General features: G+C 45.7%; 2 protein-coding genes across 2 annotated transcripts; both read left to right on the top strand.

Moving 5' to 3' along the window:
- The first annotated feature begins 219 nt into the window (after positions 1-219).
- Positions 220-6,576, top strand: gpr142 (G protein-coupled receptor 142). Its single transcript, XM_058620292.1, has 3 exons — positions 220-374; positions 2,380-2,528; positions 4,829-6,576. Exons 2-3 carry the CDS (start codon positions 2,390-2,392, stop codon positions 5,770-5,772), a joined length of 1,083 nt encoding a protein of 360 aa, XP_058476275.1. The 5' UTR covers positions 220-374; positions 2,380-2,389; the 3' UTR covers positions 5,773-6,576.
- Positions 6,577-7,569: 993 nt separating this feature from the next.
- LOC131448863 (uncharacterized protein K02A2.6-like) lies at positions 7,570-11,776 on the top strand. Its single transcript, XM_058621651.1, is given in 2 exon segments — positions 7,570-11,237; positions 11,239-11,776. Coding segments are annotated over 2 exon segments (4,062 nt in total). The 5' UTR covers positions 7,570-7,713.
- Positions 11,777-14,268: the final 2,492 nt, after the last annotated feature.

Genomic DNA, 14,268 nt, shown 5'->3' with positions numbered 1-14,268 from the left:
GTGTGTGTGTCTGTGTGTGTGTCTGTGTGAGTGTGTGTGTGTGTGTGAGTGTGTGTGTGTGTGTGTGTACTTACTTCTCCACACTTGAATCCTCTGTAATATGAAACAGGAACCGTCTTCATTCCCTGTGGTTTTCCTGTTTTTCCCTCTCTCTCCTCCTCTCATGCACACACCCCTCCCTCCTCCCCCCCTCTCTCTCTTATTTGTCCTCCCTCTATTTGTCTCAGTCATTGCAGTGATGCTCCAGCAGCCTCTCCTCTCCTCCTCTCCTCGTCTCCTCTGTCCTTCACTGGCGTGGTGGACTCTGCAGAAGCTTCAGTGGAGACGATGAAGCTGATCCAGGATCAGAGAAGCTGTGAGACCTGGATGTGAAGGTGAGACATGTTTGTGTTTCTTCATCATCGTCTTCATCACTTCTTCATACAGATGAATTTCAGGAGGATTGTGAATGAGTGAATGAGTGAAACTCACCATCATACAGTCATAGTGATTCATATCTGCTTTTTTCCCGTCATTTATTATGATTTAAACTTTTAATTTTTGTTGTGATATCGTAGAATTAATTATATTAATATTTAAAGTCGTTTTTTTCTTATAAACATTTACATTTTTTGTTTTTGTAATAAATATCATCATGTTTTAAATGTTTAAATATTTTTGTTTTTTAATGTTTTTACATTATCATTATTAAAAGTATTTTTTATGTTGAAATACATTATTTTATGACATGTTTCAAACTAAAAAAGTCAATCATTTCTTTAACATATTATCATAATAACAAACAATTGTAACTATATATAATAATAACTATTGTTTTAGGATTTCAAACTTTTTCCTTCAACAAAACAAAGAATCATTTTGAAACTAAATGAAGATTTAAGAGTTCATGATGATGAAGACGATGATGAAGACACGAAGTGTCTTCAGAGGACACTCAGTCTGCTTCATCATCGTCTTCGTTTGTTTAAAGAGAAAATACTTTGTCTCACACACACACATACAGGTTCCTCCTCGTCTCTGTCCTCGTCCTGTTTGCCGCAGCGGTCTCTGTCTCTGTCCTCGTCCTGTTTGCCGCAGCGGTCTCTGTCTCTGTCCTCGTCTGTGTCTCTGTCCTCGTCCTGTTTGCCGCAGCGGTCTCTGTCTCTGTCCTCGTCTGTGTCTCTGTCCTCGTCTGTGTCTCTGTCCTCGTCCTGTTTGGCGCAGCGGTCTCTGTCTCTGTCCTCGTCTGTGTCTCTGTCCTCGTCCTGTTTGCCGCAGCGGTCTCTGTCTCTGTCCTAGTCTGTGTCTCTGTCCTCGTCTGTGTCTCTGTCCTCGTCTGTGTCTCTGTCCTCGTCCTGTTTGGCGCAGCGGTCTCTGTCTCTGTCCTCGTCCTGTTTGCCACAGCGGTCTGTGTCTCTGTCCTCGTCTGTGTCTCTGTCCTCGTCCTGTTTGCCGCAGCGGTCTCTGTCTCTGTCCTCGTCTGTGTCTCTGTCCTCGTCTGTGTCTCTGTCCTCGTCCTGTTTGCCGCAGCAAAGTGCTGTCGTCTCAGCTTCGTCGTCTCATGATCAATAATTCAGAGGACAGTTTCAGGTTCAGCTCTGGGTTCTGGGTTCACCATGAAGCACGTTGAGGTTTTTGTCTCTGACTCAGACTGGAGGATGAAGACGACGACGATGATGATGTTGTTTACGTTTGCAGAGCGATGACACGGATCAAACACGTCTTCACACATGAGCGAAAACAAAAGATCTGAGCTGAAGATAAGACAGTGTCCATCTGTCCACCTATGTGTGTGTGTCAAAATCATCGTCCTCGTCGTCTTTTACAATAAAGTTTATTTAAACGTCTGAAAAAACGTCGCCAGGTTTTATCGCATTAAAATACGACTTTTGCGATCGCAAATGAAAAAGTGTCCTCTATGTCCATCAGTCCTGTGTCTCCGTCTGTCTGTCCTGTGTCTCTGTCTGTCTGTCCTGTGTCTCCGTCTGTCTGTCCTGTGTCCCTGTCTGTCTGTCCTGTGTCTCCGTCTGTCTGTCCTGTGTCTCTGTCTGTCTGTCCTGTGTCTCCGTCTGTCTGTCCTGTGTTTCCGTCCGTCTGTCCTGTGTCTCCGTCCATCTGTCCTGTGTCTCCGTCCGTCTGTCCTGTGTCTCTGTCTGTCTGTCCTGTGTCTCCGTCTGTCTGTCCTGTGTTTCCGTCCGTCTGTCCTGTGTCTCCGTCCATCTGTCCTGTGTCTCCGTCCGTCTGTCCTGTGTCTCTGTCCGTCTGTCCTGTGATGGTCGGTGTCTCTCAGTCCCTCAGATCAATGGTTTGACCCACCTTTGGTTCGGTCTGGAGACAGAGTCGTTTTTTTTTGACTGACAGACAGAAATATGACTCCGCCCCCTTCCTGTGATTGTCCAGGTCAAAGGTCATGATCGACTGGCCCAATGAGACCGAATCTGGCCTGGAGGAGCTGGACCTGAGACCTGAGGACCTGCAGAAATCCACGTGCGTTCTGGGCTTCGTCCCCGTCGTCTACTACAGCGTCCTGCTCTGTGTGGGTGTCCCAGGTAACATAGAGGACACAACATGGCCGCCATCAGAGACAGAAGGACAAACTGAATTTAGTCAAAAGACTCTGAAAGTCTGGATTTGTGAGCCACATAAAGTCCTGGTCTCAGTAACCAAGAAGACTTTGGTCTCTAAGTCCTTAAAGTGTCTTGGTCTTGGTTCCCTCTCCCACACCGACGTCCATGGTTTAAAATGATTTTAAAAAGACTTGGTCTCATCTTGGTTCCTTAAGTCTTGGTCTCGTTATGGTTTCTGTCTTGGTCCAGTTTAGTCACTTCAAGTTTTAGTCTCATCTTAGTCTTGTTTGTGGTCCCTTAAATGTCTTGGTTCTTCACTCTCTCACACCAAACCCCATAGAGAAAATCCGTGATTTTAGCTCACAGGGACACAGGAGCTGCTGGTCCTCTGCTGCCTCGTGTGGTCACTTTGTGTCACTTAAATAAACATAAATTAAGATTTTCAAATGCCGAAGTGACAAAATCAGACATTAGAAGTTAGTGATGGAGGCAGCAGTGGATCAACGACTCCTGTGTGTGTGATGTTAAAATCACTGGTTTTCTCTATGGGGTTTGGTGTGGGAGAGTGAGTGGTTTACAAACTTCAGTTTCCTGGTGGAAAAGTCTGTGTCACAGTGAGATAAAGACGTGAACGTGTTCTTAAAGACGTCGCAGCCTTTTGTCAGGTGGCTGAAGATGTCTCACGCTGGTTTAGAGCAGCAGGGGGCGCTCACGGCACTCACTTAACTCACACAGTCACACCATACATTTAAAAATGCTCTTCACAGGCTTCAGTCATCTAATCATCTCATAATCAATGAGTGTGGGTTTGTGAGGTGATTGATCAGCAGCAGCAGCAGCATCATCAGCAGCAGCAGCAGCAGCAGCAGCAGCAGAGTCAGGGTCACGTCACCTTTACACTCCTCAGGGGACATGGACGTAAAGGTCAGAGGTCAGAGGCCATTTACAGTCACAGCCATTCTGAGACCGACTGATTTAAACTTTAATGAGCAGAAAATCTATTATTTATGTTGACATTTCAACAGTTATTATGGGATGGACACACTCACGTGTCCTGGCATTAAAGGTGATATACGTGAAATATGTAGTACAACAGCGACTTCTGTGACTGTGACTAACGATTAACTCACGATTAACTAACGATTAACTCACGATTAACTCACGATTAACTAACGATTAACTCACGATTAACTAACGATTAACTAACGATTAACTCACGATTAACTAACGATTAACTCACGATTAACTCACGATTAACTAACGATTAACTCACGATTAACTCACGATTAACTCACGATTAGCTAACGATGATCTTTGTCGTCCACAAACACAAAACGATTCCGTTTGAATGATTTCTTTGTTTTATGGAGAAGAAGAAGCTGAAAAATCACATAAACTCGTTTAAATCTAATGCAAATACCAGAAATGAGCGAAAAGGAGCTTTTATTTTGAAGAATAAAAACAAAAATCCCTCAGGAGTTTATTTTGTTCAGAAGAAACAAGAATGTTTTTTTTGAAGACTGTTTTCCCTCGACAGATCGTCTGAGGTCAAAGGTCGTCAGCCTTTAAAGCTGCACTACGTTATATGTTGATGTCTGTTTTGGTTGCTAATGTTAGCGAACGTAAACAAAGTTATCTTCAAAAATAACTTGTACAACTAGCGAGCTAATGATCCAAAGATGTTGAATATTCATGGTTCCACAGAGGGTTTAGCATGCAGGACAACGTTCCTCAGATCGCAGATGTTCCCTTGTCCAGATTTACACGTTACAACTATTTGTAAACGTAGCTACTATTGCTTCAGACTCGCAACAGAGCTACCTGCAATTAACGACATATCGTACGTTCCATTTACATCGGAAGTCAGAGTCGCCTTGAGTTGAGTAGAAAATTCTGGAAAAACACATCGATGCATGGACGTATTTCGGGCCAACTATTGTTAGCAATACCATTTGATAGCATTGCTTTGCGTGGTATTTTGAGTACATGAACATTGTAGCAACATGTTAGCGGAAAAAAATGTGTGCGACAGATTTACTGTGGATTATGTGGAAGTATGTGAGGTTGCTCCGATAACGAGAGTTGGAAATCCGACTTCCGACTATACCTCGAACGCACCAATGATCTCACTCTGTAGATCGGGAATCAGGCACCGTTTGACTTAACGTCAAATGTTTCTTGCTAATGCTAAAATAATTGAGTCGCTAAAAAACAAATGACAGATTCAAGCTAGCTGTGAAGTAGCTGAATGTTGCTAACGTCTTTATTAACGTGTCTTTCAGTGAACATCCTCACGGCGGTGGCGTTGTCCAGATTAGCGTCCCGCACTAAGAAGACTCTCTACTGCTACCTGCTGGCAGTGACGGGTGCCGATATCCTCTCACAGCTCTTCATCATCTTCGTGGGCTTCCTCCTGGAGACGGCCGTCTTCCACCGCGACGTCCCAGCGCTGCTGCTGCACTCCGTCAGTGCCGCAGAGTTCGCCGCCAACCACGCGTCCATCTGGTCCACCGTCCCGCTCACCGTGGACCGTTACGTGGCGCTCTGCCACCCGCTCGTCCACCGCCAGATCAGCTACCCGGAGCGAGCCAGGAAGATCATCGCGGCGGTGCTAGCGCTGTCGCTGGCGTCCGGCGTCCCGTTCTTCTGGTGGTCGGACATGTGGAGGGACAGCCACCCGCCCACCGCGCTGGACTCCGTCCTCATCTGGACGCACGTGACCATCATCTACTTCCTGCCGTGCAGCATCTTCTTGGTGTTGAACTCTCTGATCTTACAGACGCTGAGGATGCGGCAGAAGCTGCAGCGCCACCAGGAGGACGGGGGGTCAAACGTGGCACGGCTGCAGCGGCGACCGCTGGGTAAGACCACGGCGATGCTGCTGGCGATCACGTCGGCCTTCTCGGTGCTGTGGGCGCCAAGGACGGCGGTGGTCATCTACCACCTGTACGTGTCCTCGGTCCACAGGAGCTGGCGCGTCCACCTGGCGTACGACCTGTCCAACATGCTCGCCATGCTCAACACCGCGGTCAACTTCTTCCTCTACTGTTTCGTCAGTAAGCCGTTCCGTGGCGCCGTGCGTGACGTGTTGCTGCTGAGGGGCGGTCCCGCGCTTTCCCGCCGCGCGCTGCCGCAGCAGCAGGCCACCGCCAACGCCTCCATGTCCTCGCTGTACGCCGGCAACAACAAACGCTTGCAGCGGGAGTCCAACAGAAAAACCTCGTGACCCTGCGCTCCCTCCTCTTTGTCCCAAACGCTCCACGTCCCACGGTCCCTGAACTTGTGCGCCCCCGGGGACGCCCTGTGGCGGTGAGCGTGGACCTCAGCCAGAGCGTCCGGCGCCGCTCAAACACACAACGTGTGTGTGTGTCGCTCGTTCCACACAAAACGACCACGTATTTATTTTTCTTACAAAGAATTTAAAAGTTTTTTTTTTCCCATAGATGTTTGAATGTGACAGAGTTTTTTTTACAGTGTTACATAAAGTTTGTTTTTCTGTGATGAAATCAGTCGAAAAAAGAAAAAAGCTGCTACGTGTTTAAAGTGTGACTGCTCTGAGCGCCCCCTGCTGCTGAGAACCAGCCTCACACACGGAGGGTGAAAACATGGCTGTGAGACAGGAAACTGAAGTTTGTAAACCACTCACTCTCCCACACCAAACCTCAGAGAGAAAATCAGTGATTTTAGCTGCGGGGACACAAGAGCTGCTCGTCCTCTGCTGCCTCGTGTGGTCACTTTGTGTCACTGAGTTAAGTCTTAATGAAATATTTCAAATGCCAAATTCACTAAAATCAGACATTTGAAGTTAGTGATGGAGGCAGCAGAGGATCAACAACTCCTGTGTGTGTGATGTTAAAATCACTGGTGTTCTCTGTGGGCTTTGGTGTGGGAGAGTGAGTGGATATCATAGACTTAAACTGACGTAGATTTTATGACTACGAGTGTTTTGCAACATGTCTTTAAAATCTTGTTTTTACATGTTTTAGCATCTGTGTCAGTTCCTCACACAAGTAAAAACAAAAGAAACCGACTCTTCAGCAAATGTCTGTCATTTCTATGTGAAACACTGCAATTGTTACGTATTTACTCATAAAATAAATAAAAAGGCCTGAAAATACGAGAGAAGGTTTTGTGGTTTGCTCTCAGAAGAATGAAGACATATGATAATCTATATTTATAATATATGAACTCACAAAGACGAAAGCCATGTCACATACGTGGATTAATAATGGTTTCAGAAACATTCACATGGACTCTGTAAACACAACATGAGACTGAAGCTTTCAATAAATAAGAATATTATCGTCCTCTGCTGTTGTGTAAGAGGAAAAACAGAAAGAAAACACAGCTGCTGAGCCATGAAATGTAACACACACACACACACACACTCACACGCACGAACACACACAGTGTATAGAAATAAAACAGGTTTTTTGTCAGAAACTGAGAATATAAACCACACACACGTTTGTGTATGTGTATAATAATCACTATAAAATATAAATTCATTTGTTTTTGTAACTTTAAAATAATATTTATTTAGAGTTGCTTTACAGAGGCGGCCATTTTGTCTCGCCTCAGATAATCGACGTCACTTAAGAACACGTTCACGTCTTTATCTCACTGTTAGACTGAAGTTTGTGAAACACTCACTCTCCCACACCAAACCTCAGAGAGAAAATCAGTGATTTTAGCTCACAGGGACACAGGAGCTGCTGGTCCTCTGCTGCCTCGTGTGGTCACTTTGTGTCACTGAGTGTGGTATCGTAGTTAAATCATTCATATATATATATATTTAGGCAGCATTATTATTGTTCACCAGCAGAGGGCGTGTGGAGATTGTTGTCGTGGTCCAGGTCTAGGTTAAGCGGGTAGAAGAAGAGGGCCGGAAGTTATGCGGGTTCGTCAGGCTGTTTTGTTTACCTGTATTATGCTGCCTACGGTTCATTAAAAGAAAGCGAAGACCCATCCAACGTGTGGACCTTAATCATTCCTTTCCAGAGATGCAACATCTTTTTGGCGACGAGGATGGGATTAGGGGAAGCAAGCCGGCGAACGGACATTGAAAGAAACGACGTGACGGGAGTCGGCTACAGGGTTGACTAACCCTCAGTGAATGCAGTTAGCCAACGGCTAGGAAGAGGAAACAGAAAGCCGAAGCGGGAAAATGGCTACAATAGGCACGCTAGCAGCGTTTGACCCAAAGAATCAGACGTGGGACGAGTACACTGAAATACTCGAGCAGTTTTTTGCGGCAAATGGGATTGACGAGGCAGCAAAACAACGAGCTATACTAATAAGTGTCGTCGGAACAGCGACCTACAGCCTGATGCGAAACCTTCTCAGCCCGGACAAGCCCAAAGACAAAACTTTTCAAGAGCTGGTACTTCTGATGAAAAATCACTTTGATCCAAAGCCCAGTGAAATTGTGCAAAGTTATAAATTCGACTCTCGCTCCCGCAAGCCCAATGAAACTGTCATGGAATATGTGGCTGAGCTACGTCGCCTGGCGCAAGATTGTAACTATGGCAACACGTTGCAACAGATGTTGAGAGACAGGATCGTCTGTGGAATTAACGACGACAGAATCCAGAGGCGTCTCTTGTCAGAAACAGACCTCACGTTTGACAAGGCTCTGTCAATCGCAGTATCTATAGAGACTGCAAATAAAAATGCACAGGATCTGCAGGCCTCGGGTGCCACAGCAAAATGCTTCAACCTCACCAAAGGGCAGCAGGAGACTCGTACCTTTAAAGGAGAAAGCAGAGTGTGTTATCGATGCAAAGGAACCAAGCACACAGCAGCAGATTGTAAGTACAAACAAGAAACATGTCATGCTTGTGGCAAAGTTGGACACCTAGCTAGAGCTTGTAGAAGCAAAGCTAAACTGAACCAGAAAAAGCATGGATCGGCAAATGTAAAGAGTGCCAACCAGCGGAGTGCACACTACCGTTCTCACAAAGTGTGTGAGACAGAGGATAACAGTACAAGTGATAGCTCGGAAGACGACTCTTTCACTTTGAACTGTGTTAAGTGCCAACGAGAGCATAAGAGTAAACTGTACAGATTAGGGCGTCGCAGTGTGGGGCACCTTAGAAAAGTAGACCCCTACATTGTGGATATGCAACTTGATGAAAAAAATGTGAACTTTGAAATAGATACGGGATGTTGCCTAACAGTCATGAATGAAGCGACATTCAAAGCAACATGGAGACACACCAAACTCCCTAGCCTGCAGCCCATAAAAATCAAGCTGGAAACCTATACAGGGGATCCTGTTAAGGTGATTGGCGCAACGCGTGTCAGTGTCAGATACAAGCAGCAGAAAAGAAATCTGCCCCTGGTGGTGGTCGAAGGAGAAGGCCCCAGCTTGCTAGGACGAGGCTGGCTAGAGGAGATAAATCTGGACTGGGGAGAAATAAAAAACAGTCGTAAAAACAGGAAACTGCACCATGTCAAGACGACAGAAAGCACACTGCAGCAAGTGCTCAGCAAACACGAAGATGTATTTAAAGAGGAGTTAGGAACCCTGAAAGGCATGAAAGCTGCGATTCATGTGAAAAGTGATGCCACCCCACGTTTCTTTCGTCCACGGTCTGTCCCCTTCGCCATGCGGGCAAAAGTTGACGAGGAAATAGACCGACTATTGAAAGAAGGCATCGTCTCGCCAGTGAAATATGCCGAATGGGCAGCACCAGTTGTGCCTATCCTGAAACCAACAGGGACTGTAAGGCTGTGTGGGGATTATAAGCTCACCATAAATACTGTGGCCTCTTTGGAACAGTATCCGATACCAAAAATGGAGGACCTGTTTGCAACGCTTTCAGGAGGAAAGCGGTTCTCCAAATTGGATATGAGCCATGCTTACCAGCAAATTCTCCTGGATGATGAATCGAAAAAGTATGTGACAGTAAACACACCACGTGGACTCTTCACGTACAACAGACTGCCTTTTGGAGTGTCGTCTGCTCCAGCCATATTTCAGAGGACCATGGAAAGCCTGTTAAAAGGGATACCTCGAGTAGCAGTGTATCTAGATGATATCTTGGTGAGCGGGGTGAATGAGGCAAACCACCTGCAGAACCTTGATGAGGTGTTGACCAGGTTGGAGGAAGCGGGGTTGCGGCTAAAAAGAAGCAAGTGTGCCTTCATGCAAGAAAAAGTGGAATATTTGGGGCATGTAGTGGATGCACAGGGGCTCCACCCAGTGGAGAAGAAAGTTAAAGCCATCATGGATGCACCTACGCCCACAAATGTCACTGAACTAAAAGCATACTTGGGTTTGCTAAATTACTATAACAAATTCCTTCCCAACCTGGCAACCCTGTTGGCACCCCTGCATGAACTTTTGAGACATGAGGTACGCTGGACATGGAAAAAGGAACAACAGGAAGCTTTCGAAAAATCTAAGAACCTGTTGAACTCAGCAGAAGTGTTAGTTCATTATTCGGCTGACCGAGAGTTAGTGCTCTCATGTGATGCATCACCGTACGGCGTAGGAGTAGTATTGTCACACAAGATGGATGATGGAAGTGAAAGACCTCTGGGGTTCATGTCACGCACACTCTCTCCTGCGGAGAAAAGGTATTCTCAGCTGGACAAAGAAGGCTTAGCTGTCATATTTGGCATTAAGAAATTTCACAAATATTTGTATGGCCGAGTTTTCACTATTTACACAGATCACAAACCGCTGATTTCACTTTTCAATGAAAAAAAGCCTATACCTCAGATGGGCTCGCCGAGAGTACAAAGGTGGGCTGTAACATTGAGCGCTTATGAGTACCACATCATGTACAAGCCGGGCAAACACCATGAAAACGCGGATGCGCTCAGCAGGTTGCCGGTGCCTGACTCAGGGCCTGAACAAGAGATGACTGAGCAAGTTTTGATGATGGATGTACTGGATGACACACTAGTTGACACCACACAAATCAAACGATGGACTGCTAAAGATGTCATCTTGTCACAGGTCCATGAGTACACCTTGAAAGGCTGGCCTGTTCAGACGGATGCTTGTTTCAAGCCATATCGACAGAGGAAAATGGAACTGAGTGTGAGGGATGGTTGTGTGCTCTGGGGAGCCAGAGTAATTATCCCCACCAAAGGCAGAGACAAAATACTGAGACTCCTGCACCAGACACATACCGGCATGTCAAAGATGAAAGGCTTGGCGAGGTCATATGTATGGTGGCCAAATATGGATGAGAACATTGAACGAGAAGTGCAGGCATGTGAGGAGTGTCAAAAACACCACAAGTCACCACCTACTGCACCATTACACCCTTGGGAATGGCCAGAATCACCGTGGTCCAGGATTCATGTGGACTATGCAGGCCCTTTCCTCGGTGAGATGTTTCTAATCATTGTGGATTCTCATTCCAAGTGGATGGACCTTTACCCTGTGAAATCACCTACATCACAAGCTACCATTGAGAAACTGCGACAGAGTTTCAGTGTTTTTGGCCTCCCTAAGATGTTAGTGTCAGACAATGGAACGTGTTTCACAAGTGCTGACTTTGAGTCATTCATGAAACAAAATGGCATTGATCATGTGAGGTCAGCGCCTTTCCACCCTTCTTCCAATGGGCTGGCAGAGAGGGCAGTGCAGACCTTTAAGGTGGGGATGAAAAAAGTAAGAGGTGACACACTGCAAACCAGACTGTCAAGATTTCTGTTCGGTTATCGCATCACGACCACCTGCAGAGCTGATGATGTCACGGCGACTCAGATCAGCTTTAGACTTGCTCATGCCTGATTTGAAAACTAAAGTGCAGCACAAACAATTGAAACAGAAAGGGAATCATGACAACAAAAAAAGACTAAGAAGTTTCGCACCAGGAGACAATGTGTTAATCAGAAACTATTCCTATGGTCCAAAGTGGATTCCAGCAGTCATCGTGAGTTCATCAGGGCCAGTGTCATACATCGTTACCATCGGAACTGGCCAAACTCTGAAACGGCACGTGGATCAGGTGAGGGCAAGATGGGTAGACACTGTTCCCAACGAACCGGAGAGAGAGATGGAGCCGCTGCAGGACACAGAAGCAGTTTCCGAGGGCTGCTCGCCTTCAGTGATGGAAACTACACCACAACCTCCATTATTTGAGCCCCAGAAGTTACAATGCGCTCCAGAGTCTCAGGCTAAAGGAGACTCCTCAGTGGCACCAGAGCTGCGACGTTCCCAGAGGGAGAGACGTCCACCTGTGTGTCTTCAGGACTCTGTTAGATAGAGTGAGATCTCTTCAGGAATCGAGCAACAATGTGCTCTGATCTCACAGGAAGGACGTACCTTCCTAGTTAGAACAATATGTATATGTTCCTTTGTTATGTATTGGTGCTTGTTATGCATTGTTTAGTGTTAGTATTTATTTTGTGTTGACAGGAAGGAGTTGTTTACTTAAGGGGGAGGAGATGTGGTATCGTAGTTAAATCATTCATATATATATATATTTAGGCAGCATTATTATTGTTCACCAGCAGAGGGCGTGTGGAGATTGTTGTCGTGGTCCAGGTCTAGGTTACGCGGGTAGAAGAAGAGGGCCGGAAGTTATGCGGGTTCGTCAGGCTGTTTTGTTTACCTGTATTATGCTGCCTACGGTTCATTAAAAGAAAGCGAAGACCCATCCAACGTGTGGACCTTAATCATTCCTTTCCAGAGATGCAACACTGAGTTAAGTCTAAAAGAAGGATTTTAAATGCCAAATTAATAAAATAAGACATTAGAACTTAGTGATGGAGGCAGCAGTGGATCAACGACTCATGTGTGTGTGATGTTAAAATCACTGATTTTCTCTCTGAGGTTTGGTGTGGGAGAGTGAGTGGATTACAAACTTCAGTTTCCTGGTGGAAAAGTCTGTGTCACAGTGAGATAAAGACGTAAACGTGTTCTTAAGACATTGTAGACTTAAACTGATGTAGATTTTATTAGCTAAGTGTTTAGTTAAGTGGCTAAAAATCAGTTTTCCCTTGTGTCTCTTTCCCGGCAGCCATTTTGTTTTCCTCTGAGAGTGAGGTTGAGTGTCTCAGGCTGTAAAGTAGGTGATTGATTTATATGCTAACATAGGGTGACCATACGTCCGTATTTCCCGGGACATGTCCGTATTTCACGTCCTGTCCCGGGTGTCCCGGGTTATTTTTAGAAAGTGAGGAAATGTCCTGGTTTTTAAAATTACCTTCTTTGGACCATTACATTTACATGCACTAGGGCACTGCCCACGGCGCTGCGTGCGACGTAGCCTAATCCCCGCCCCTATGCTTTCAGCCCTATTAATCAGAACGTAGACAACGTGACTGTCAGTCATACGCAAGCAACATGCCGAAGCGCAAGTGCTCGTTTACCGACGAATTGCTAAAGAGTTTCCCGGCTTTCAGATCGGGTCGAGACAAATGGGAAGCCTTGTGCACAGTGTGCAAAGCAGGCACATATGTCTCGGTGTCCAATGGAGGTGCAAGAGATCTGAAAATCCACCTGGACACAGAGAAGCACAAAACAGCTGTCCGAGGCGAGGGTAGTGCTAGCTCGATCACACAGTACTTTCTCAGACCAGGGAACGAGGATGCAGTGAATGCAGCGGAGGCTGCATGGTCATTTCACACAGTGAAACACCACAACAGTTACAGATCCATGGACTGCACTAGTGCATTGCTCAAAAAGACCCTCCCCTTTCCCCTTTCTTTCATTGTGCTGTTCATTCATTACAGGAATTGTTGACTCAAGCATTTTGAATAAATACATTTTGAATAAAATTATCATTTGTTATTGGAGTTATTGTTATTGACTTTTACTGAAAAGCATTTTAAATAAACGAACTAAATATCTTGTTCTATCTATATAATATAATATACCGGTATAATTGAATAATAATAAAATACTATTAAAGCAGCAGCATCCTCCACATGACCGCCCCCCCCCCCCCCCCCCAACAAGGTGTCCTGGTTTTCCCAAATGAAAATATGGTCACCCTATGCTAACATGCTAATATAGCATAAAAAAAAAGAATGCTGAATTATAGTATTAGTTATTAAGGATGCATGCTAACATTAGCCGCTAGCAACAGAGGTGACACAACAACTCTTGTGTGTGTGTGTGTGTGTATGATGTTAAAATCAGTGATTTTCTCTCTGAGGTTTGGTGTGAGAGACGAGAGAAAACCAAAAACCTGAACTAGCACTTTAGCACTTTAAGGAAGTTGTCGTCCCACCACCTATCTACAGATAACTGACATCATTATGACTTCATAAAGCTAAATGTTAGTTTAAGGACTTATTTTGAAATGCACAGTAGAAGGGACTGTCCACTGTTTTGTCCTCGCTTCAGTAACGAGGACAGACGTCCTCTGCAGACACGTCCTCCTCCCTCGTCTATTTCTGTCGCTCATCACGTTTAAAAGAGTCAGATTATAAATCAGAGTAAAAGCTTGTTCACACACGACGAGCTTCCTGGACACACCCTGCCGTCCCGGACACCTGCTGAGCCTGTGTTTGAACAGCCACAGAGAACAGAGGACAGAGGACAGAGGACAGATGGCAGGGGGACGTGTGGAGCCTCGGCTCAGCTCCATTACACTTTAATCTAATCCTGCTCTGACTTTCTAACGTCTTGTTATGATTTAATCTGACCGTCATCATCGGTGTGAGGTCATCGCCGCCCCCTGCTGTCAGCGTCAGGCGGCGGGGGACATCTTCAAAGACAAGCGTCCGGTCTCTGAGAACTCAGTGTGAG

The sequence above is a fragment of the Solea solea genome, chromosome 21 (genome assembly GCF_958295425.1).
Source record: "Solea solea chromosome 21, fSolSol10.1, whole genome shotgun sequence".
NCBI classification, from domain to species: Eukaryota; Metazoa; Chordata; class Actinopteri; order Pleuronectiformes; family Soleidae; genus Solea; species Solea solea.
This window is presented reverse-complemented; position numbering and strand designations above follow the sequence as displayed.